The sequence below is a fragment of the Ochlerotatus camptorhynchus genome, unplaced genomic scaffold (assembly GCF_037179485.1).
Source record: "Ochlerotatus camptorhynchus isolate MF236.1 unplaced genomic scaffold, CSIRO-AGI_Acam_v1.1 ptg000114l, whole genome shotgun sequence".
In the NCBI taxonomy this organism is placed as follows: Eukaryota; Metazoa; Arthropoda; class Insecta; order Diptera; family Culicidae; genus Ochlerotatus; species Ochlerotatus camptorhynchus.
This window is the reverse complement of record NW_027040604.1, coordinates 2385084-2410352: the sequence shown is the minus strand read 5'-3', so window position 1 is coordinate 2410352 and position 25269 is coordinate 2385084. Positions and strand designations below refer to the sequence as shown.

At 39.7% G+C, this 25269-nt stretch overlaps 1 protein-coding gene across 1 annotated transcript; it reads left to right on the top strand.

Annotated features, from left to right (window-relative positions):
• The first annotated feature begins 321 nt into the window (after nucleotides 1–321).
• Kpc2 (Kip1 ubiquitination-promoting complex subunit 2) lies at nucleotides 322–25269 on the top strand. Its single transcript, XM_065220044.1, has 8 exons — nucleotides 322–953; nucleotides 9461–9804; nucleotides 10026–10186; nucleotides 10247–10452; nucleotides 10511–11000; nucleotides 11058–11196; nucleotides 23993–24170; nucleotides 24236–25269. Exons 1-7 carry the CDS (start codon nucleotides 667–669, stop codon nucleotides 24145–24147), a joined length of 1782 nt encoding a protein of 593 aa, XP_065076116.1. The 5' UTR covers nucleotides 322–666; the 3' UTR covers nucleotides 24148–24170; nucleotides 24236–25269.

Here is a 25269-nt window from a genome sequence, read left to right as displayed (position 1 = left end):
TTCAGGAGCATTTAAATTGTTAGCGCTGATGCTGACACAATGTGACCCACTGCAACATTCCTACCCCTCGGGTGGGTGGTTTTTCCAGCTTCGCACAACATAATAGAGATTGCTGACGTTTGTCGTACGTAGTGTGCGTCACGTATACGTATACGCAAAATGTTTTCATCGGGAAAAAAAAACTTCATAGCGGAAAATTTTCCCGATGAATACAAATCACTTACACAATCATACTTTAGCAATCTCTATGACAGTTCATGTTCGTTTGTTTACAGCCGATATGCTGTGTAGCAACATTATTCCTTGAGCATTTTCCGCAACATATTTTTCAACAGAAGTAGTTTGGTGTGAGTCTTCGCGTGTGCCAAGCATAAACGTTGTTACGGTCGGATGGTTCTGGTCATACCTAATACAGGCACAGAGCAGTAATACATCTCGGTTAGAAAGGAACACAAGCGCGTGCTGACCAGAAAACCAGGCAGAGAAGAGAAAATTTATCGACAATGTTGTTTTCCCACTAGGGAACAGGCCCCCCCAAATATGTGCTTGTGGCAAGGATCGGTGTGAAAAATTTGCATATGACCTAATTGGGGCGTCGTATGTGTAGTTTCCGCGGCCAAAGTAGAGTAGAAGCTAGAGTGCAATCACCGTGCAACGTCGGTAAGGATGATTCCATGGATGCGAGAGAAGATTGCCGAACGGAAGGCTCGCTGGCAGCAGTCCAGGAAGCAGCAACGCGACGCCTCCGCTGCCGCAGGAGAAACTGCTTCCATGGGAAGTGCTAGCAGTTCGTCCGTAGCAACTAATGCATCGTCTTCCTCGCCAGCTGGATCGAGCCTCCGCGGCAGTCCTTCGCGAAATATTCGATTTTCTTCCAAGCATCATCACCATCATCATCGTCATCAACAACAACAGCAGCAGCAGCAGGCTACAACTTCCGCCGATCGATCAAAGTAAGTTTTTGCACATTTCTGTTTTCGTTGCCGTAGTACTTTTTTTTTTGCACTGCTGTTGTTTTTGTTCCATTCATAAGTGATGAGGCGAATTCGTAAATTCATTGTTTCTTGGTTTGCACCTCGATTTGGCGGTAGGGCAGATCAGGACCGCACCGTGGGTGAAAGTGGTGGCAGCCTCAATGTTCGATGTCAAAGGTGAGCGAGGTTGGCTTTTATTCGTTGATTTTATTGCTTTCTCGCCAGTCGACCACGAGATAAAAAATTAATCAGATGTCGGAGTGGCTATCACTATTCGCTTAACAGTCCCATATTGAAAGCATATCAAGCAAAGATGGGACTGGTATGCGATTATGGGCAGTATACAACCCACAAAATTTGCGGTAGGTACTCCAAGATGAGGATGTTGTTTGAAAAATCAAACATGTTTGCAGCGTTTCAGTGGTATTCTTCAATGCACGACGTATAAATATTTACATCATTGGCTAATCTCATGGTAAGCATGACATTTCGATCTTTGAAAACAATACGTTTGAAAAAAAAACCTACTACGTCAGGATCTGTCATGATCAGTGCTGTAAATTTTCATATCATTCGATTGAAGATGAACCACTACAACCATTCAATCAATTCTTCGTCAAATGACTAAGCAACTGATATCACCCCGGAGGAGGTCCCCTTTGATAGCGAATAGCTACTTTTCTCATTTTCATCAAAAATGTTCAAATGATTTTGAGAATTTACAGCACTGGTCATGATTACCTGATTTTTTTTTTAAAAAAAAAGGTAAACATTTACGCTGTGTGTACTATTCTTTGGTAAAAACAACGTAAATATTTACCTTTTTTGACAAAACCCAGGTAATCATAACGTTTGATTATTGAAAACAATATGAATGAAGAAAAGAGACCAACTGCTGTCATGATTACCTGAGATTTGTCAAATAATGTAAATATTTACATCGATTGTATCGAAGAATAGGGCGCCGAAAGTATGATAAAAAAAAAAACCTGAAATTAGCTACCTATGGGTCAAATCCCTTCATACTTATTTAAATTTCGACAATATTGCTCACGTCACATTTAGGGAAGCGAGGTAAGATAATCTATGATTGCCTATGTAAAAAGTTTATCCACCCCCAATTTACATTTTTTTTGTTTTTCTGGTGAAAATCAGTTTAATTTTATGAGTGTTTCTCCATGATTTATCAATGTCATTGAAAATACGGCGTTTATATCTTTTCTTGAGATTTTCATGTGATAAATTAAGAAAAAAATACGCAAAAAAAGTTTATCCACCCCCAAACGGATACTACGATTTAAGTGTGTTTTACAGAGTTTTACACGGTAACCGCAAAATACCCTATAACGACTACAAAGTAAGCATTTTCGAGGGAAACTGGGACTACCTATTAAATGAGTAAAATTTTACCCATTTATGAGTAATTACAACTACAAAAACAAGTAGTAACAGGGTGTCTACTACCTGGAAAACCGGGAATTTACAGGGAATTTTATTTTTTCTGGAAAAACCTGGAATATTCAGGGAATTTTCCAATTATCACTTCATTCGTAATTCAAAAGAAGTTTTTCGTTCAGTTGCTCGAAACGTTTCTTAAGGACACTGAACTTGACAAGCATCTGACAGCTAAAACAACGTGTGCGAACGAGACAAGTTCATTCAGAGAGTCTTGTCACGCTCGCTCTTCGCTGATTTGTATGTGGAGGTTAAAAATCGTCGTAAAAAGGAAACAGCCGAAAAAGAGAGACTGGCAACCGTCAAAAGGAAGCATACGAAGCATGTATTGTATAAGAATAAGCATGCCAGACAGCAGGTCTGAGACCCAACATAGAATTTTTTTTTTAGCTTCAGAGAGGGTCGGAGATCTACTGAGAAATTTGTTGAGCTTCAGGGTAGTTCTTGAGAACAGAACTACAAACAAATTAAAAGTTATTAACAGAAATTCATAAAAACAAAATCAGAAGACCTCTCTATAAATGACAAGATCTTCAGATAAATGTTCAAAGAAATTTTCAAAACTTCAAGCAAGCAAAAATAATTTCAAATCAATTTGTAAAACAATAAGCGAAATTTTACAAATCTTCAGGGAAATTCGCATAATTTCAGACAAGTCCAAGAATCTACAGTGAAATATTAAGTATTTCACAGAAGTTTGGAGATCCTCGAAACATTATTCAACATCACAAAAGTTTGTAGATCTTCAGAACAAAGCTACAGAACTTTGAAAAAAATCACAGGACTTCTGAAAAAATCACAAGCATCTCAGAAATGTTAATGGATCTTCAGTAAAAATTGCAGAACTTCAGGGATTTAAAAAAAATAAATATTTACACGATTTCAGGAAAATTTGTAGATCTTGAGAGAGACATTTAAAACTTCAAGGAAGCTCAAATATTTTCTGATAAATTTTGACAACTTTAGGTAATCTTCAAGGAAATTTTCAAATCTTCAGGGTAACCCTAGAGGAATTTACAAAACATCAGAGAAGTTTGCAGATCTACTGAGAAATTTATGGAGCCTCAAGTTTTTTTTTGTAGATCTTGGGAATTGAGCTACGGAGCTTAAGACATTTTTACAGAACTTTAAAGATATTTGCAGGAATTTGACGGAAAGTTTCACACAAATGTGAGATCTTCAGAAAAATTCGTTAAATGTCAGAAAAGCACATCAATTCCAAAAACAAATCGCAGCGAAGTACAAAAGTACAATATTTAGCAGAACTCCATGGAAGTCGGAAATAGATAAATCTAAAGAACTTCAGAGAAGTCCGTAGACCTTAAGAGAAGTCTGTAGAACGTCAGAAAATTCGTACGTTTTTAGAAAAATTTGCAAAACTTCAGCAAAACTCGCAGATCTTCGGGAAAGTTCGCCGATCTTTAGATCAAGAATCCACAAAGAAATTTAAATTACTTTAGAAAAGTTCGGAGATCTACTGTGAAATTTATTGAACTTCAGGGCAGTTCGTAGATCTTTAGAGCAGAAATACAGTACTTCAGAAAACTTTACAGAATTTGAAATAAATTTTAGGAACTTTAGAAAAGTTCAGAGGGTAGGTCGTAAATCTATTCAAAAATTAGCAGATGTTTAAATAAATTTTCAGAATTTTACTGCGGTTCTTGAATTTTGAAAGACATTCACAGAACTTCAGGTAAGTTCGCTGATCTTTAGAGATATTTGCACAGCTTCAGAAAAATTAGAAAAACTTTAGAATACATCCTAAAACTTCCGGAAAGTTCAAAAATTTCTAGATAATCTTTTAATTCTTTAGAAAATTGTATAGATGTTCAGAGATATTTGCAGATATTCATTGAATCATGAAAACCTGCAGAGAAAATTTCAGAACTTTCGAGAAGTTTGTAGATTATTAGAAATGTTGTGAACATCAGAGATAATTCTTGATCTTCAAGGATCTTAAATCTTCAGGGATTCAGGAACTTTGTAGGTTTTTAGGAAAATTTGCTGAACTTCTGAAGAACACACAGAACTTCAAAGAAATCTGTAGAACTACCGAGACATTTGCAGATTGTCAGGAAAGATTGTTGATTTTTAAGGAAATTATACCGGAGAACAGAAACAAAACTTCAGGGACGTCTGAAGGTTTGAAGACCTTGCAGAATTGAGTTGTTAACAGAAATTTTCAGAACTCAAGGAATCATGTATATCTAGTGAGAACTTTTCCCACTAGCTTGTCTATCGACATCCTGGCGAAGTTTTGAAATCCATTTTCATCTTCATATCGCAGCTCTTGATGGACAAGATGAGCCAAATCCCTGCCGGTGTTCCTCCTGAGCAACCATTTCCTACTCCACAAAGTTCACCTTCTCTTTCTCATTTTATTTAAAATAATAAAAGCAAATACGTCTGCCGAAACTAGAGCAATTTTCCGGTAATTCATGATGGAAGTATTTACTTTTGATTCCTGATACAGTTTTGTTTTGAAATCTAAATTGAGTTATTAAGTAAAGTTATTTGTTGCAAAATGCCCAAAAAAGCACAAATTTCGATCAGTATCCGAAATTTGATTATTGAATATCACAAAACTGCAAAAAGCTACCGTGATTTTGCCGATATTGTCCAGCTTCACACAGATACGGTCGCTAGAATTGTGCAGATGTACAAAAAGCGTGGTTCTATCTCACCAGCTAAGCGATCGGGGCGTCCTTCAAAGGCAACTGGCCGAATTGACAGAGCTATCGTGAAGAAGGCGGAGCTGGACTATCAGCTCCAAAAATTGCGAAACAGATTGAAAGCGAGTTTTCCATTCAACTGCTATCACAATCCGTACGAAATCGTCTTCATAAGAAAGGTCTTAAGGACAGAGTAGCTCTTAAGAAGCCATGGTTGTCCGCAAAAAATATCAAACAAAGATTGAATTGGCCGCAGGGTATTGATACCATCAGACTCAAATAGCATTACTTTCGTCTCGTTTGACCAGATCACCTTCTTCCAGTCATTACTGGTCTATAAAATGTGATACCGATCGACTGCATAGAATGAGGGTCCCTGACTACCTGTACTTGAGGAGTTACTTCCAGAACCGGGTTCTGGTCTTCGAGACAGACATGGGCCAGAGATCGATTAGGATCACAGCGGGAGTTCCACAAGGCTCCTCTTTGGTCCAACGCTTTGGAACGGGATGTACAACCATAGATACAACGGCGTGCAAACGCTGAAGCTGCCTAAAGGAGTAGAGATCGTTGGCTTTGCGGACAACGTCATCTTGACGGTAACAGGCGAGATGCTGGAAGAGGTGGAAATGTTGGCAACTGAGGCGATCGACATGATTGGTAACTGGATGCAAGGAGCAAAGCTGCATATAGCCCATCACAAAACGGAAGTGCTATTGATCAGTAACTGTAAAGCGTTGCAGCGTGCAGAATATCACCGTCGAGAAGCACGCCATAGCCTCGAAGCGCGTGTTGAAATAACTGGGAGTGATGACCGGCTAAACTTCAAGAGCTATGTCGAATATGCCTGTGAGAAGGCTTCGGAGGCCATCAACGCGATAGCTACTATCATGCCGAACAACTTTGGTCCCAGCAGTAGCAAGATGCGTCTTCTAGCTAGTGTGTCATTGACGATACTGAGATATGAAGGTCCAGTCTGGGTTGCAGTGCTGGAAACGAAGCAGAACCAAAGGAAACTGAGCAGTACGTTCCGGCTCATGGCCATGCGAGTCGTGAGTGCATACAGAACCATCTCGTCGGAAGCAGTATGCGTTATTGCCGGAATGATCCCTATCGGCATAACCCTGGGCGTAGGACAGCGAGTGCTACAGACGGAGAGAAGCCAGAAGAGTACGGAAAGTTTATTTATTTATTTATTTGTTAACATCAACAGACTCCCGATGATGGTTTAACTTAAAATTAAAATTAAAGTAAGTCATTAGTTAATACTATAAAACATTAAAACATGATCATTGACGATTTACATTTCTAGAGAAAAATGAAAAGAAACGTCTCCGCAAACACTTCAGGTGGCAGGTGAAATCGAATACTGAAGAAACTCGTTGCAGTCCGCCAATTGCACCGTTGATTGCATAGAGTTTGTCCGACGTAGTGGCATTATTATCATAACATTGTAACGAAGCATTCAGAGTTGGACATTAATGTTTACTTGATCCAAGATAGTCGGAGGCGAACCAGCCTAAGGCTGAAAGCCTCCTAAATAAAGCTAAATTAATTAATTAATTGATCCAAGATTTCGGGGCAATCAATTCTGCCATGTAACGTGTCCGCGATAAGCAGGGCTTTTGAAGAATCTCTTCTGGTGCGAAGAGACTCCAATTCAATCAGCTGGCAGCGACTTTCAAAACTGGGCAAATGAAACGGGTAACATTCTCAAAGTGTATCGCAGAAAGCGGCGTTGAACGGACTCGACTCTCTCAGTACCATTCTTGTAGTTCGGACTCCAAACCACAGAACAATATTCTAGAATGGAGCGTACAAGGGAGCAATACAGTGACTTAAGGCAATGGATGTCGGAGAAATTCTTAACTGTTCTGAAGATAAAGCCCAATGTATTTGACGACTTGTCTACGACGTACGAGATGTGTTGCTTGTATGTAAGTTGAGAGTCCAGGATGACACCTAGATCTTTTACATGGCTCACACGTTCAATAATGGTGTCCCGGAGAGCATAGTGGAAAATAACTGGTTCTTTCTTTCGAATAAAGTTGATGACTGAACACTTCGCAAGATACACCCATCATTCGGTTCAAATGGCACCAGCTGTCAAATGCTTCAAACTGACGTTGGAGAAATTTACAATCATCGATCGAGCGGATCCGTGAGTAGATTTTGAGATCGTCTGCATACGATAGTCGTGGACCTTCGATAACTAAATTCACGTCATTGAAGTAAAGTAAGAAGATCAACGGTCCCAGATGACTTCCTTGAGGTATTCACCATAGGTTACCACCAACTGACGATCGGCGAGATATAAGTCTATCCAATTTGGCGATCGCGATGGCGTGATTGATCTTATCGAAGGCAGCAGACAAGTCAGTGTAGATGACGTCAATTTGTGACCTTCAACCATACTTTGCGTGATGTACGATGTCAGACACAGAAGATTAGTGGTAGTAGATCGACCGGAGGTGAAGCCATGTTGATTTTCGGTTAGATACTGCTTGCAATTGGAGAGCAGAGGCTCTAAGATGACTAACTCGAATTGTGTCGAAATTGCACAGAACGATGTAATTCCAGGATAATTATCGATTTAATGGAAAAATGCCACACGAGATGGATTATCGAAACAGATGTTGTAGTGGTGACAGGTTCTTTTTCAGAAAGACTGAACGAACACCATCCGGACCAGGGTTGAAGGAAGGCTTTAGTTTTAGTGCGGCAGTCGTTATCACTTCGGCGTTGATAACAATTCAACCCAGAAGTTGACCGGAAAGTGGGACGTTGCTCGCTGCTAGGGTCACGTATTCGTTGGTTAAGCTCTCTTCAGAGAAGACACTTGCAAACTTGTTGGAGTACAAGCGACTTCGTCGTTCAATATTATGGATGATGGTAGACCGAACTCTCTACGCTGCTCCTTCACGTACTTCTAGAAAGATTTCGGGTGGGACTTGAATTTCTTTTGAATCCCTCGCAGATAATGCAAGTAGCATCAACGGTTAATTTGCTTGAGCTTAACGTAGTGACGTTTCAGCGACAACGTGCGATATGAAGTGAATTTCCACAACGCGGCTCTCTGGATCGATTTCAGCTTTTTCAATTCGTTAGTTTGCGAAGGGGGGTGCAATGCAATCTGGTGAACGGACGTGTCTGTCAATGACATAAGCCAAGACATGTGAAATAGTTTGAGCAGTAGTTTCGACGTTATCGGAATCGAGCGTGTTTTCCCAGTCAATGCTTGACAGCACATCGGCGATGCTACGATGATCGGCTTTCCGGAAATTGCAAGACCCCGTAGAGGAGATGTCTTCAAAATCCTGGATGTTATTGTCTTCAACAGTAATAACCAAAGGAGAATGATGAGGATCTTCTTGACGAGTGGAGAAGGAGCCGACGAGATGAATGGAGCCGCATCCTGAGCGCTTACGAAACAGAGGTCTAAGCTACGATTGTTCTCGTTAACCATCGAATTGATTTTAGATAACGTAGTTGCACTATAGCTGTCGAGAAGGTTAACTGATCCAGAATGGAAAGCAGAACCTCCGGCGTCCAGGTGTGGGAAGGTTTCCACGAAACACCAGCAAGATTAAGTTGTGAGAAAGGAGTCGTTCGCTAAGTGGCAACAGGAGTGGAACACGGCGGAGAACGGTAGATGGACACATAGACTAATACCGATTCTTTCGACCTGGGTGAATAGAAAACACAGAGAAGTCAAGTTCCACCTAAAGCAGTTCCTGTCTGGGAACGACTGCTTTAGGAAATACCTGCATCGGGTCGGATACGCAGCGTTACCCCTCTGTCCGGAGTGTGGCAACGTAGAGCATGTGGTCTTCGACTCTCCAAGGTTCGAGGCAGTGCAAAGGGAGATGCCCGTCCCTAACGTGGAGAATATCGTCGATGAAATGTGTCGAAAGGAGGGCACTATTTCAAGCTGAACATTGCATTAGGTCCTAAGTAACATTGATCGATTCTCTTCGTCGACTTTCTCTTTCACGCAGTGTTGGGTAGACATTCTCCCAGAGAAAATAAAACAATGAGATAATCCCCCTTATTCTGCGAGTCACGTGACTCTCTGTCACCGGTAGGGTGATAATTGTCACCTCGTGTGAGGTGACTCTCCATGCAAATCAAATGGAGAGTCACCTCACACGAGGTGACTATTGTCACCTCACCGGTGAGAGAGAGTCACGTGACTCGCAGAATAGGGGGGGGGGGAATGTGTATTGTAGATTTATAAATACTCTTTTTTTACAATATTTACTCATACCACTTTTTTTCAACATTATGCACTGTCACCCTACCGTCCCATTATCCCGTACATCGATCTGACTGAGCTCGTTTCGTTTCGTTTTTCCACAGACTCGGCACCACTTGCTTGGGACGGCCGGGAACGAGCTCCGCATCCGAGTGTACCCTTTCCGCCGAGGAAGGCTGTTCCCTGCAGCGCCGAGGTCGAAGGACGCGTCTGTTGCGCATCATCAGCCCACGCGGCGGAATCGTTTGCGTCGAAGTTCCCCAGGAATGTAGTGGCAGTCAGCTGAAGAGCCACGCACTGGAACAGTTTGCTAGTTGTTCGTTTTCTTTGCCCCATTTCTCGTCCGACATCGAACAGCTGGTCGGGAAGTACAAATTAATACGAGCGCGAAACCGTACGGCCTTTCAGGATGGGGACACATTGCAAAAGCTGGGTGTTCGAAATGAGGGTGAGTTATTAATAAGATTACAGGGAAAAGCAAGGGGCAAGTGAAAGGATATGTTAATTGGACGCAGATTAGCATTTGGGTTTGAATGATTGATTGCTTCGAGCGCCATAATGGCTTGTTCTTTAGTTCTTTCCTACTTTTATGGCAGCTGTTAATTTGAAGTTGTACGATTACGTAATTGGGCAATAATCTTATCGCAGATGAATGACTTTATTTCACAGAGGAATTTTTGCTGGTGGTGAAACGTACCGATTTTATGCCTTCGGAAGAGAGCCTCAAAGGACCAACCATAGCAGAGGTACTGGCGGCTACCAAGCACATTCCCTTGTCTCGTACCAGTCAGGCAACGGCCAATTTCAACGTGGGGATGCTGCAAACTGATGTAATCTGTTTACCTCTATTGAGAAGCTTTCTCATTCTAATTGAAACCACACCCCTCTAGTTACAGCAAGATCTCCGGAGAATCCTAATTTCGCTAGCACGTGCATCGGCTTTCGTGATAGGTCCAGGAACCTGTGCGGAGAAGTTGCTTGTACTGTTCAACCAAAGGCTGACCAATCGTCGCCGGCATCAGGTCCGATCGATCGATACCTTGCTGGAGATGGGTTTCTCGTTGGATAAAATTCATCAAGCAATGGAAATCACCAAGTATGTGCTTCGTGTAGTCGATGGCATAGTTTAAAATTACAACTGCCGTTCATTTCAGGAATGTGTTCCCTGCCGCTCTGGATTGGCTGATACAAAACGATAGCTCGGTGAAGCTGCTAAACTGTGATACAAGTACTAGAGAAACCACAAGCTCGACAACGATTGCTGCTGGCAGCGCGAACAACGAGGCAACGACTAGTGGTGAAGATTGTACCATTGATACTAATCTACCGCCACTTGCTGTAGAAGAACAAGACATCGAAGAACCTGTAAATACCTCATATACTTCCTCGAGATGTGGTAGTCCTATTGGTAACGGTGATGATCATGACGGCGAAAGTGCAACACAACAGCAGGGCAAAGACGAACTGGCTCGATTCAGCAGAAAGATTGACCATGTTGATGCTTTGCTGGAAATCATACGACAGTATTCGGATCGAGATGTTTACCCGGCTGCGGAGATGGTAGTTTCGATTGTCGAGATGGGTTTCAATGAAAACAGCGTTCGGGAAGCGCTGGTGGCCACCAGGAATAATCAAGCTGCGGCGGTAAGTTTAACATGGAATCGGGACGGCGACTGAATAAATCAACGTCGATTGTTTCAGTGTGAGTGGCTACTGGGTAATCGAAGTAAAAGTTTAACCGAACTGCGTGATGGACTGCCTCAGGATTCGCCGATACTGCAAGTACTGTTAGCCTCACCCCAAGTACAAATTAGCTTAGGAAATCCAAAGATGTTTATCGGTAAGTGGCTTGGATTAACAATTGGAGGAAGCAGACACATCAAAATTGCGGCAATTTTGCATGAGTCAAAACGAGTTTTTGGCAAAAGAACGTTTGGTACATTTGAATGAACATTATACATAATCGCTACACTGCCGGTACTCGCATCTCAGTTCCATTTGGAAAATACGTCGTATTGAGTAAATGGCGATTAAAGATACCTATTTGTATAATTTTCTGTTTTCAGCTACATCTGAGTCATATGTAATATCCAGTGGGACAATGTGGCTACCCCCATTTAAAAATCAACCTCTGTTGCAGGCTTAATGCATTTGTCATTTTAGTCTAAAAAATTACTTTTCTCTAGTGCAAATATTCGAAAAATATTAGACTCGCTAACAAAGGCAAAAATGATAGAAGACTCCTGAATCAGAAAATAAGGTCTGTCAGTAGTACCAACACAGAGATGGAATCAAAAAATGCAAGACCTCACGACCGAAAATTCAAATTCCCAGCTTAATACGTCGACGGAAGATGATGGCCGTGATGCGGGAGCAGAACCGATCAAAGAAGAGATCAGAAACAACATCTGGGAATCGAGGAACAATTGACAACCTTTACAATGAGTTCTTTAAATACGGGACGGAAGAACTGCTAGAGGAAACCACAACGTCAAAGTTGTCATGAATGGAAACGGTATCGGTTCCGATATCAAAAATACCGAACCCACAAAGCATCGAAGACTTTAGGAGCATCACACTCTGTCCCTGTAAAAATGTATGCCAACATTCTGCTGCATTGTCTGAGGAAACAAATTGAACCTATTCCTGGTTATCAACTGGAATTTCAGTCCAAAAGAAGTGCATCGGACGAGATATTCGTTCTGCGGAGGATCCTTGATGAAAGATGGAGGAAGGCTGCAAGACAATACTGGTGTCTCTAGACCTGAAACAGGCATTCGACAGGCTTGATATATCAATGGCAGGAACAATACTACTAGAGTTGGGAGCGTCAAAAGCACTGGTGAATCGAATTGTCTCAGCCTGGCTTCATGAAGAAACTTCGATCCAATGGTGTGGACAAAGAACAGCAATATTCCAAAAGTCACGAGGAGTTAAACAAGGCTCAGTCCGCAGCTCTTTATATTGATGCTCCATCACGTGCTGATGTCAGTTAAGGAGTTCATGCCGGAACTAAAACTGTCACATGAGGTCACCATCAAATTACCATGCATATTAGGATATGCCGATGATCTTCTTTTTATATGCAATAAGAAAGAAGACGTAGAGCCCTGGGCATTGGCATAACCTTGAGGATTGCTTAATTTGCAACCAGGTCCCAGGGCTTGTCTGTATCTTTACATTTTGAAAGATGCACACTAGTGATGCCAGTTGTGATGTAGCGGACCAAAAGTTTGTTGAAATTTAACTATAGAAAATCAATTAAATAATTGTGTCGTTTAGAGTTATGATTTTAACTATGAATTGTTTTTCTAAATAATTGAGTCTAATGGGTGAAAAATAAAAAAAAAAATATTTGATGCGACATCACACCTTTGAATTTGGCTTGATCGAGTGGCGATTTTCTTTTTTTTTAGATCAAGACGATGAAGTTTTGAAGAAGACAACGATATTAATCCGATCAACAAATAGCCATGCTAGAGGGATACAAAATCATTTTATTTTTATTAAAAGCCCTTTAGAATTCGGGATCTCGGAGACTAACGTCGACTACGAAGCCTCCGAAAAACGTGTAACAGCATGTTTGCAATTACATAACTTAGTCATTTCTTGATGAATTTCAAAAATTGTGGTACCTCTAGAATTCCTTGGTTATTTTAATTGCAGAAAGATTGAAAATAGGGTCGTCAACTTTTTTCAAAAGCGGAAAGAGTCGTTTCACGTTTTTTTAAAGGTGTGTTTATGGGTTTTGCAAGTGGCTTAAGATCCATAATTTAGTTTAATGGGCACAAATGTTCATAATGGGCCAGAATACAGTCTTGGTTCCTATATATGAAACCTGGAGATAACGGAACAGTCCTCGAAAGATCCGGAACATCCGTAAAAGTGGTGTATCCATAAACCTGATCCTAGAACTCCACGGTTTTTCGAAAACATTAGGAACTGTGATATAACTGGGTACTGCGGACTCACTCAATGTGCTTGTCACTTGGGAGCCAGTCAGAACTGTCAAACGGGAGCCAAACATTCAGAAGCAACAAACTCAGTTACTGTTCTTACCTCTCGTCAAGCATTGCAATCTCATAAAAATGATTCATACTTTTTCATAACACATTCTTAATTGTAAGCTCAAAGACAAAACCAACAGGCTCAATGATGAAAGTATAAAAACCAGCATAGTTTTTATGACTCAGCTGAGTTTTCAATTGCAGTAAAACATACTTTGACGAAAGATGTATGTAAACAATCTTTGATAGAGTCATGGGGGCTCGAGCACTCCTGGCTCAGAGCTTTTGGCGGGAATCAACTGAGAAAGAACAAACCAATTTTAAACTTAAACAAATTTTCAAGCAGTTTTCCATTGGCTTGCAAAATGAAATCGATTTACTCCGCAGTACTCAGTGATATAAGAAAGAATTTGGGTTCATGACATAAACATGGACCCGGATGGCCATCGGACAGTCCTCCGTAAAAGTGTTCAATCTATGAAACTGATCCTAGAGCTCCGCAGATTTAGAAAAAAAAACACTAGGAGCTGTAATGATAGAATAAATTTGAGGTCGTGACAAACATGGACACTGATAGCCATGAGACTGTCCTCCGAAAGATCCGGAACATCCGTAAAAGTGGTCAATCCACGAAACTGATCCTAGAGTTCTATCAACAATCAATACGAAACTAACGATTTCAAATTGGCTCACTACTTGACTAGCCTATTGGTCCCAAGCAAATCGACTAACGTACCCCATTCTAGTATAAATTCCAGCACTACACTATGTTTGTTTTGATTCGCTATGAAAGTTTGACAGATAAAATGAGGGGTTAGTGGATTTTCCTATGTTTCGAGGGGTGAATCGATTAGCTTGGGACCGAAGATAATACCAGAGCTGAGCCAAAAAGTTGAGCTCGTTTCTTCGGGACCTTTTGGTCTTAGAGTTACCTCTATGGTTCTACGGTTTTTCGAAAGCATTTGAAACTGTGATATAATAATGAATTTGGGTTCATGACATAAACATGAACCCGGATGGCCATCGGGCAGTCCTCTGGTAGGTCCAGAACGTCCGTAAAAGAAGTCAACCTGAAATGAAATGAAATGAAACTGGTCCTAAAGCTCCGCAGTTTTTTTTCAAAAACATTAGGAGCTGTGATACAAGAAATAATTTAAGGTCATAACATAAACATGGACCCGAATGACCATAAAACCGTCTTCCGGAAGATCCGTAAAAGTGGTGCATCGATGATACTGATTGTAGAACTTCGTTTTTTTTCACAGTTGTATGTATGAAACACTTTTACGGATGTTTCGGATCTTCCGAATGATGTTCCAATGGCCATCCAGGTTCATGTTTATGTCACGACCCCAAATTCATTCTTATAACACACTGCCTAATATTTTTGAAATAAACTGCGGAGCTCTAGGATCATTTTCATGGATAGACGACTTCTATGGATGTTTCGGATCTTCCGGAGGATGGTCCTATGGCCATCCAGGTCCAGGTTTATGTCACGATCCAAAATTCTTTCTTTTATCACAGTTGCTAATGTTTTTGAAAAAAACCGCGGAGCTCTAGAATCAGTTTCATGGATGGATCACTTTTACGGATGTTCCGAATCTTTCGGAGGATGATCCCATGCACGCAGGCAAAAGAACGTAAGAATTCCATAAGAAACACTTGTGAATTTTAGCCATAAGAAATGAGTGTGAATTTCATTGATTTGCCTTATGAAAAATGTTGACGAAAAAATAATAAATCGGAGCAGACTGGAACCGGTAAATGGACGTTGAGGTTAGGGGGCCCGTATGTTGATCACTTGTCTTTCAACGCTTGTGAAAATGAAATGGTTAAAGGCGTATAAGAACTACTACCCGAAAATCATTCATAAGTCGCGCTTATGAATTTCATATTTATGTTGTTCATAAGTCGAGCCTTATGAAATTCTTAGGTCTATTTGCTTCAGTGTAGGATCAGTTTCATGAATGGACCACTTTTACCGAAGAAGAATACTAAGATGAAACAGACGGAGGAAAAACTTTCGGCCGGCGCACAATGGATAAGTTTCAGGTTTTTTGACAGTTAGACCATGCATTATCTGTCAAAAAACCCGGAAACTTATGCATTGTGCGCCAGCCTTTTCTATTTTAGTATCCTCTTTCTTTTGTGGTTTTGCTGGCCCCTCGCTAGAATGAAATTTTGCGCTCTTTTTTATCAAAACAATCACACCAAAATCAGAGATGTCCCATTGTTAAACTACTCGATTAATAACTAATCGATTATTTTTTGTTCGCTGTGCTGTCATTTTTTCACCAATGAGAGTGCAGCATATATTTGAAACGATGGGTGATTATGCTCTGAAGAAGTTAATGCTTATATCGGCATGATATAACCGATTACAAATATTTTACTTCTCGGTTCGTTAATCGATTAATCGATTATTCGAATGAAAATCGGCCACCACTAGATGAATGTAAAACGTCATTTCAAACATAAGGACCGTACATAAATAATGATACAATTTGAAAGGGACCAAGACTAATCACAAATCACGTTCCCACGGTAACTGAAATAAACACGAGTAGGGTAACCAACTTGAATTGGACCCCTACATATTTTGGACCCTTTTCATATATTTTCCTCGCTTACTGTCTAGTTTCTTCAAATTCATCTGGGTTGATGTTGTAATTACATTCTTTCAATTACTTGCTATGTCTCAAGATCATTAGTTCACCTCAAATTGCTTACAATTGCTCAATTTATGCAGTTTTAGAAAATGTTATCGAAAAAGTTTCATGTTTCGACGTTTGTCAAGAGGAATCGGCGTTAGTGTACTTGTTTTAAATTGGGTCTAAAATATACATTTCAATGATTTTTTTTATCAAATCAGTTTATCTGACTTTGGAAGATGTATTTCACGTGTTTATAAAGATTTCACCTTAAGATTTTACTTAAAAAGCATTAAATAAAAAGTGTTCAAAAAAGATCGTAAAAAAATGTTACCAACTTATTTTGGACACTTATTAAATGAGAATCATCAAAAGAGCGACAAAAAAAAATTCCGGTTGGTCGATTGTGCTATTATTTCAGATTTCTGATTAAATTGGTAAGTAAATCAATCAAAATTATATGAATTCATTGTTTTTAAATATATTTCTTGTTTATCAGGCGATTCAAAATGGGAAAAACGGCAAAACACGTAGAGTGGTCCACTCTGAGTTTTCCTAGTTTTCCTAGTCCCTAGTTTTCCACAAAAGTTTTCCTATCTCCCAAACGCATTTAACTAAGGGGCTGTTCATAAACTACGTAGACGCTTTAGGGGGGTGGGAGCGCTTGGCAGATGTCTGCGGTCCATACAATTTTTTAAATTTTGTGTTTGAGACTGTCTTCTACGGAGGGGGGGGGGTTGAAATCTCTCAAAAATCGTCTACGTAGTTTATGAACAGCCCATACAAAAAATAATATGGACTGCAAGCATGACTCTCCGTATTAAGATTTTGGTTAAGAGATTGGTCTCCGTATTAAGATTTACTTCTGAATGATTTTTTTTATGGTATGATCAGTTGTTTCCTTATGTTATATTATATTTCCTCCGTTACTCGCGCCAACTTTTGTAACACGAGTACTCACGCGTTGTACTTTGTACAACAGTGTGAGTTTTCCATTTCCATTTTGCAGCCGAGCTACCAATCGATCTGAAATCAACGAGTATTCCTTAAAAAACTTGATATTAACTAAACAAGCTAAATATTTATTACAGTTAACCCCCAAAATATGCAGATAATAGAGAAAATGTAAATGGAAACCGCGTAAATGGTGTCCATACTACGAGGGTTCTGACTTAATTGGTTACAACATGGAATATCTCGAGATCCTGACCAGATAGAAAGTTACTGTCTTTGCCAAAGTAGTTCTAGAGATCATAACCTTTTTGCTGGTGGACAGTAGTTCAAAATTTACTCACTACATAGCGCTAGTATACATGTGAAGTTCTCGCATGTGATATATCTCGAAATCCTGACCAGATAGAACGTTACTGTCTTCGAAAAAGTTGTTCAGGAGTTCAAAGCCTATAGTTCAGATTTTTTTCACTATATGGTGCTAGTATATACGTGAAATTCTCATATTAAATATCTCGAAATCCTGATCATATAAAAAGTTACTGTCTTCGGTAAAGTTGTTCAGGAAGTCAAGGCCTTTTTGCTGGTGGACTTAAGTTCAGAGTTTTCTCACTTTGCAACGCTAGTATACATGAGGAATTCTCGCATATAAAATATCTCTGGATCCTGACCAGACAGAAAGTTACTGTCTTCGGCAAAGTTGTTCAGGATGTTAGGATCTTTTCGTTGGTGTACAGTAATTCAGAATTTTCCCTTTACGTGGCACTAGTATGCGGGTCATTCAGAGATATTTTATATGCAAGGATTTCACGTGTCTTTCAACGTCACCTAGTGAGAAAATTATGTACTTTCCACCAACGATAGGGTTTGATCTCCTGGACAACTTTGCCGATTACAGTACATTTTTAGCAGGTCTTGAGATTTATCATATGCGAGAATTGCACGTATATACTAGTACCATGAAGTGAAATATTCTGAACTACCGTCCACTAGCCAAAAGGCCTTGATCCCCTGAACAACTTTGCCCAAGACAGTAACATTCTATCTTGTCATGCTCTCTAGATATTTTATATGAGAGAATTTAACGTGTATACTAGAACTACATAGTGAGAAAATTCTGAACTATTCTACACCAAGCAATAGGCTTTGACCTCCTGAACAACTTTTTCAAAGACAGTAACTTTCTATTTGGTCAGGATCTCGAGATATATCATATGCGAGAAGTGTATATGTATACAAACGCCACGTGGTGAGACAATTTTGAACTACTGTCCACCAGTCGAAAAGTCTTGACCCCCTGAACAAGTTTGCCCAATACAGTAACTTTCTAGCTGGTCAAGAACTCGAGCTATTGTATATGCGAGAATTACACGTATATACTAGCGCCTCGTAGTGTGAAATTTCTGAACTACTCCACCAACGAAAAGAGCTTGACTTCCTGAACAACTTTGCTGAAGGCATTTACTTTCTATCTGGTCAGGATCTAGAGATATTTTATACACGAGAATTTCACATGTATACTAGCACCACGAAGTGAGATAATTCTGAACTATTGTACACTAAGAAATAGGCTTTGACCTCCTAAACAACTTTGCCGAAGACAGTAACTTTCTATCTGGTCAGGATCTCGAGATATTCCATGTTGTAACCAATTAAGTCAATCCCACGTAGTATGGACACCGTTTACGCGGTTTCCATTTACATTTTCTCTATTATCCGCATTTTGGGGGTTAATTGTAATCAAAGTTTAGCTTTTTAGTTCAAAACAAGTTTTTTGAGGAATACAAGTTGGTTTCAGATCGATTGGCAGCAACAAAATGGCAATGGAAAACTCATATGTGTTGTACAAAGTACAACAGCGCGAGTAACGGGGGGTTAACTTTTATGCATATTTTGACATAAACGTGATCTCACTTCCTCTAGGGGTCCAAAATCAGTTGGTTACCCTACTCACCGGTTGCTTTTACGAATGTTTTGGATTTTCCGGAGGACGGCCCCATAGCCATCTGGGACCATGTTTATGTCACAACCCCAAATTCTTTCTTATATCACAGTTCCAAGTGTTTTCGAAAGAACCGCGTAGCTCTAGAACAGAGTTGGATGGAAATGCTAACATGAAGCTTTAGTGTGATAATTTATTAGCTAGATAATGATCTTTAGAAGAGGGTAGGTGGATAGTTCCGTTAGAGTACGGCAGTATGAAAATTGAATAGAAGTTGAAAATGAGCGAAGGGGCATTAATGCGACAGTATAAAGTAAAACGCACATCTTTTGCCTAACATGTACGATGTACGCGGAGACTTGAAGTATGTCTTGATTCAAAGGCACTTTTACAGCTGTTTCGGATCTTCCTGAGTACGCTCCAATGGCCATCAGGGTCCGTGTTTATGTCATGAACCCAAATTCTTTCTTATATCAGTTCTTGCCCCGTCACGTGGGTAGATCACCTTTTCGTGGTACGTTACGGGATGTAAGATCTACCACCGATTCCTAGTCCTGACTACTTCAAACTAGGGGAACAGGATTTTTCAGTAATCCAAGGAACACATCTTAGTCCTTGTTACTTTTTATGCCTTGTTGATAGTGACAAGACTCGGCTTTGTCTACCGAGGATGATCTTGAAACAAGGAAAAAAAAATGAGTTAGTTGTCTTCATCTATGTGATTCCTAATCTTCTATTCGTTGTTCCCTAGTTTGAAGTGGTCGGTGTCATACCTTAATTTTGTTGCTAAGGAATCCAATTTTGACTGACAAAGGAGCGCGCCTTTGGAGGGTGTTTCAACACTCCGAATGGTATAAATAGCGGGACCTTTCAATTAGAGTCGGATCCTTGCGATAAATGCAAGAGTGGCAACTGTAAAAAAATCGAATACTTCATCATTTCTCAATAGACGACATGCACTAAACTAATGACACGGGATATACTACAATAGATCAATTTACTGGTCGCAGTAGTGTTAGGTCCCGAACAGAGGAAAAAAAATATATCAGTTCTTAATGTTTAAAAAAAAAACACGGAGCTCTGGGATCAGTTTCGGGGATCGACCAATTTTACAGATGTTCCGAATCTTCCGGAGGACCGTTCCGTTATCTGCAGGATCCATATATAGGAACCATGACTGTATTCTACTTAATTATGAACATTTGTGCCCAGTAATCTAATTTTTGGATCTTAGGCCACTTGCAAAACCCATAAAAACTCCTTTAAAAATTCTAGAAGTATCACAATTTATAAAAATCATCAAGAAATGGCTAATTTATGCCATTGCAAACTTGCCGTTACACGTTTTTCGGAGGCATCGTATTCGGATTGTTAACATGCTACCCCAATAGATCGCTATTCAAATGTTTATTTTTATCCACCATTGGTTGTCTCTTCTGGCGTTCGAGTAGCGGATCTATTGGACGGAGCAGGCGCAGACAACTGAGCCCCCAAACGGCTGCAACCTGTTCTTTTATCGATCTGTGTGCTGAAATTACCTGGGAATGTCTTTAAATGACCGTGGGGATGCAAAGAGAAAGTCGACGTAGAGAATCTGTCATTGTTACTTAGGACCGAGGGGCAATTCACTGCTCTCAAAAATGAATCGAAAATACGTGAATGAAAAAAATACACAAAAATTCATCATAACTCGTCATTACTCAAAAAAATGCAAAAAAATACAAAATTCGGAAAAAATACACAAATATTAGACGAATAATAAAAATACACGATAATTCGCCATTTGCACGAAAAATTCGAAATATGTACAATCAAAATGCTGAATTCGGACAAAATGCGTAAATTTATTATTTTATATTTTAATCCGAGATCGAATCACAAAACAATGCATTAATGAGTAGGATTTCACCCATTTTTAAGAAAAGTGCCTTAAATCGTTTATTAAATAAAAAAACATTAATGAGTAGTTGTGACCCAAATTTAAGTAACGAAGGCGTAACAGACTTGGTAACAGATGGTTATTTATGCGTAATGAGCGAGGTAAGGGGCTGTTCATGAACTATGGGGGGGGGGAGGGGTTAGTTGGCAATTATCCACGGCCCATACACATTTTTAATGTTTTGTATGGACAATTGTCAACGTACGTGGGTGGGGTGGCTCAAGAATCCCAAAAATCTGTCTACGTAACTAATGTCAAGCCCCTAATGAGTTTATGAGTTAAACCTATTTTCTTTAAATTGTGTGAAATTCTACTCATCAGTGGGTATTTCAAAGTTAGCGTGTGTTGTACATTTGTCAAACAAAACGTCAACATTGTGAGTTTGATCCGTTTGATTATCGGTTCGAGTGGTAAACATAAACACTGAATTGACAGAATACACTTATAACTGATTTTCAATACATTAATGCATAAAAATACACTTTTATTTTTCTAATACACAGAAAATTACATATATTCAAAAAGTGCAAAAGAATACATTAATACGCAAAATACACGTTTATTCGATAAAAAATACTTCAATACGTTCATCAATACGTTGGCCTGTATCGAAAATACACAAGTGAATCGCCCCTCGCTTAGGACCTAATGCAATGTTCAGCTTGGTATTTCATCGCAATGTTTCAGGGGAAACATGTCAGAAGGGTCGAAACGTAAACGATTACTTGGACCGTCGGTTTCTTACGAATGACTACATACACGGTAAGAAAAAAATACTCAAAATTAAGTTAAAACAAACTCAACGTTGGGTTCTATCATTTGAGGTGAGTGAATCAGAAAAGCGGCGTGGGTTAAAATTTACTCAACTATTGAGTAATAACCATTTAATTTTCACAAGCGTTGATAGACGAGTGGTCAACACACGGGCCCCGTAATCTCAACGTCCATGGTTCGGTTCCAGTCTGCTCCGTTTTATTATTTTTTTGTCAACTTGGTCAACATGGATTCATGATCAGGATTACTCAAAATTGAGTTTTCTTCTTTAACTTAATTTTACCTAGCCCCACGGAAGCCACTCAATTCTTCGCCAGGAAGCTTTCCTGACTTCGCATTTAAAGATTCGTCAAACTTTCTCCGGAAATTTCTATCAATTTTCCCCAAAAGTTGTGTTTAACATGGTTTTCGTACATATAAACTGCTTGGAATAAACTGCGGGAAGTCAAACTAGTTTTATGGGAATCGGGAAATGATAATTTTGGTAAATTGTCCGGGAGGGAATCACTAGATGGTGTGATTTCAAGACTGAGGAAGTAAGAATTTGGCCAAATGTTTTCAGGAGATTAATTTAGCTCAGGAAAATTAATACTCAATCTCACAAAATCGGTCAAAGAGGTTTCATATTTTGTTGCACTACATGCCTGAAATGAGGAAACTCTTTCGTGAAAAGCAACATTTTATTTACCAGCATTCATTAAGGAAGAGGGGTTCACATCTCTGAGAATATTTAGCTGGAAAATGTCAGAGTTAGAGTCAACTATCTCCAGAAGCGCTCGTTGTTTTCCCTGATACTCCTGCAAAAAGACATCAATAGACACGAGTTGAAAAAGGTTGAACAGGAACAGGTTGAATTTGCATCGTCTGGTGTTGTTGTGTTGATCGATATTTAACACAAAAGGAGCATTGTTGAATGCAGTCTTTTATTTAATTGTTCATCCCAGGTGCAAATAGGTTAGTTCTGGCCAACTTCATTGTAGATTCTATTCTGAAACTTATATGAAGTTTGTCAATGAGCGATCGTCGACCATTTTTTAATACTGGGATTGTCCAGAATCTACCTTTGGATTGACTGGATTATATGGAATCCCCCCTCAATATTGAGTGAAATTCTTCCTGTGATTGTCCGGAATCCTCCCTGGGATAGTTCATATTCCTTCTTTGGATTTTCCGAAGTTACCTTTGATATTGTTGGGAAACCGAACTGGGATTGTCTGAAATTCCCCCTAGGCTTGTTCGAAATCTCTACTGAGACTGTCATAAATCCCCTTTGCGATTGACTGGAACCCTCCTAGAGATTGTACAAAATCCCCCTGTAATAGAACGTCATCGGCATGGCAGTAAAGCAAGACAACTGGAACTGTTCCGTAAGGTCACCATAAATATCTTCCATCGATTTTGAGCGGACAGCTTGTAGTTCCTTTCATGCACGTGCAATTGCTCTTTCATTGCTGAAAGATCTTCCCAGTAAAGCATTGCAAGCGCACCGTTTAAAATGTTGTTGCTTTGCTTTGCTTGACAGTATCGGTTGCTATGTGTATTTTATGTTGAGCAACGCGAGTTACTCAGAGTTACTCAAAATTAACTCCGATTTTACTCATGATCAAAAGCTGTCTTGCCCCAAGGAGTCAGTGAATAATAACGTTGAAAATTCAGTAGAAACGATAAAATCACAATTTATCTTTGAATTTCATGCTACAACATAGAAATAACCACATAGGACGTTTTGACTAGTCAAGTTGTGCATCGGACACGTTACATTGGACGATTTTTCTCAATGACATAATCAATGAGTGTTACATTGGACCGTCTGTTCTACATGCTACTAGATTCCCTTTCACAGATTTCATAGTAGAGTACCTAACTTTAGATTTCCCCGCCTTTAGAAAATGAGTACCAATCATGTTAGGCAGTCTGAATGACCGAAGTAACAATCATGTACCCATCATTTCAAACTTTACATTGGACAATTTTTGAGCTAAGATTTTCTTAAATAAATAAAAGTAAATTTGGATGGGTGTTTTTGTATCACATACAATGACAGAAGAGCAATAGTTTGTATCACTTAACTCGATTTGAGTGACCAGAAAATTTTGTTGTCGACTGGCTGCGTCGAATAGTCGATGTATGCGCGGGTTTTGCCGGCGATGCACGGTGGGACTTTTACGTTTTGCATTATGCAAAATTCTAATTTGTGAACGGTGACAAATCAATTTTCAAAGCAGCAGTTCTAAAAATGTGCCTGAAGCACTTACATGTGTAACAATCTACTAGTTAAATTTGGTGTATCAAATTTGATGTGTCAAGCTCAGCTTTGCTCCATGATCAACAGCTCCAATTAATCTAGCTTACTTTCCATGACCCAACAGCGCTCCTGTCGATGCTGGACAATTCATCCACCATGACGATGTGGCTCAGCGATAACGACATCTCCTCGGTGCTGGGACACATCCTGCGGACGTACCACGAGGAGAAACACATTGTGGCAATCAATCAATTTAACAATGCACAAAGCTTTAACTGAGTAATGATAATTATAATAATAGGGTAAGGTGGGGCAAGATGGACAAGCTAGTACATTTATTAATTTTTATGTTCGTCAAAACCAACAGGTTGAATGCAAGCCCAATGGTGGTCCGAAGCAGCATTGGGGCAACATTGAGCCTCTTGATGTTGACATACAAACAAAAATCCCATCCTGCCCCATCCTACCAAATAGAGACAGAACAGAAACCAATTGCAATCTCCCTTACCTACAACAAGCAAATCAGCAAACCAAAACTGACAAGTAAAATGATAGCAGAGGATTACTTAATTGTTCCTGGATCAATTATTAGAGCAGAGTAGACTTATGGAATTGTTACAAAACCGAAAGAGCAGAATCAAAATTTGTTGATTTAACCGGAACAAAAAGAAGAAGCGATAACGGAACATAGAACCAAATTTAGAAACGTTGATTATCTCAGAATAATAATTCTTACCAGTCAGTCAGTAGTGAGCTAAAAGCAGCTTTCGATATTTGTAGGTACCTTTCCTTTTTCGATTCCGTAGTAGGAGTTTCATATCGCATTTCTGTCTTTCGAATCAGCGCATACTCTCTAACGTAGCGTGTAGGTCAGTAGGTTGTGCTACATTATCCCGGATGAGATTCTGCCTTCTTTTGATTGATGGCATTCGGGAAAGTGACATTCGGGACAACGTAGCACAATCCAATATTTAGTAGTGGCTGAATTTTCCATATCAAATTTCGCAATTCCTTTATCCGTAGCACAGAGGGCTTCTCACTTTGATTTGGCTCCTGTATAAACGCCTAGGTAGACACGGATAACAACCTACTGTTGCATTGTTAATTACACCGCGTGCCAATTACCTCTTAGTACGGGGATAGAACCGACCGAGGCGCTTTTTGCACAGACACAACACACCAACGCAATTTGAGACTTTCGAGCGAGCGAGAGCTAACCGAAACCATCTCAGTCGATACGATGTAGCATTAGTACGTACGGATATACAAACTACCCAGAAGCTATTGATTCAGTTCCAAAGCGAACGCCAAAGAAGTATTTTAACGCATAACAAAGCAAAAACAACTGATATTGTGATAGGATGTTCGGAGGAAATAATAAACGCAAAAAGTTATAAGAAA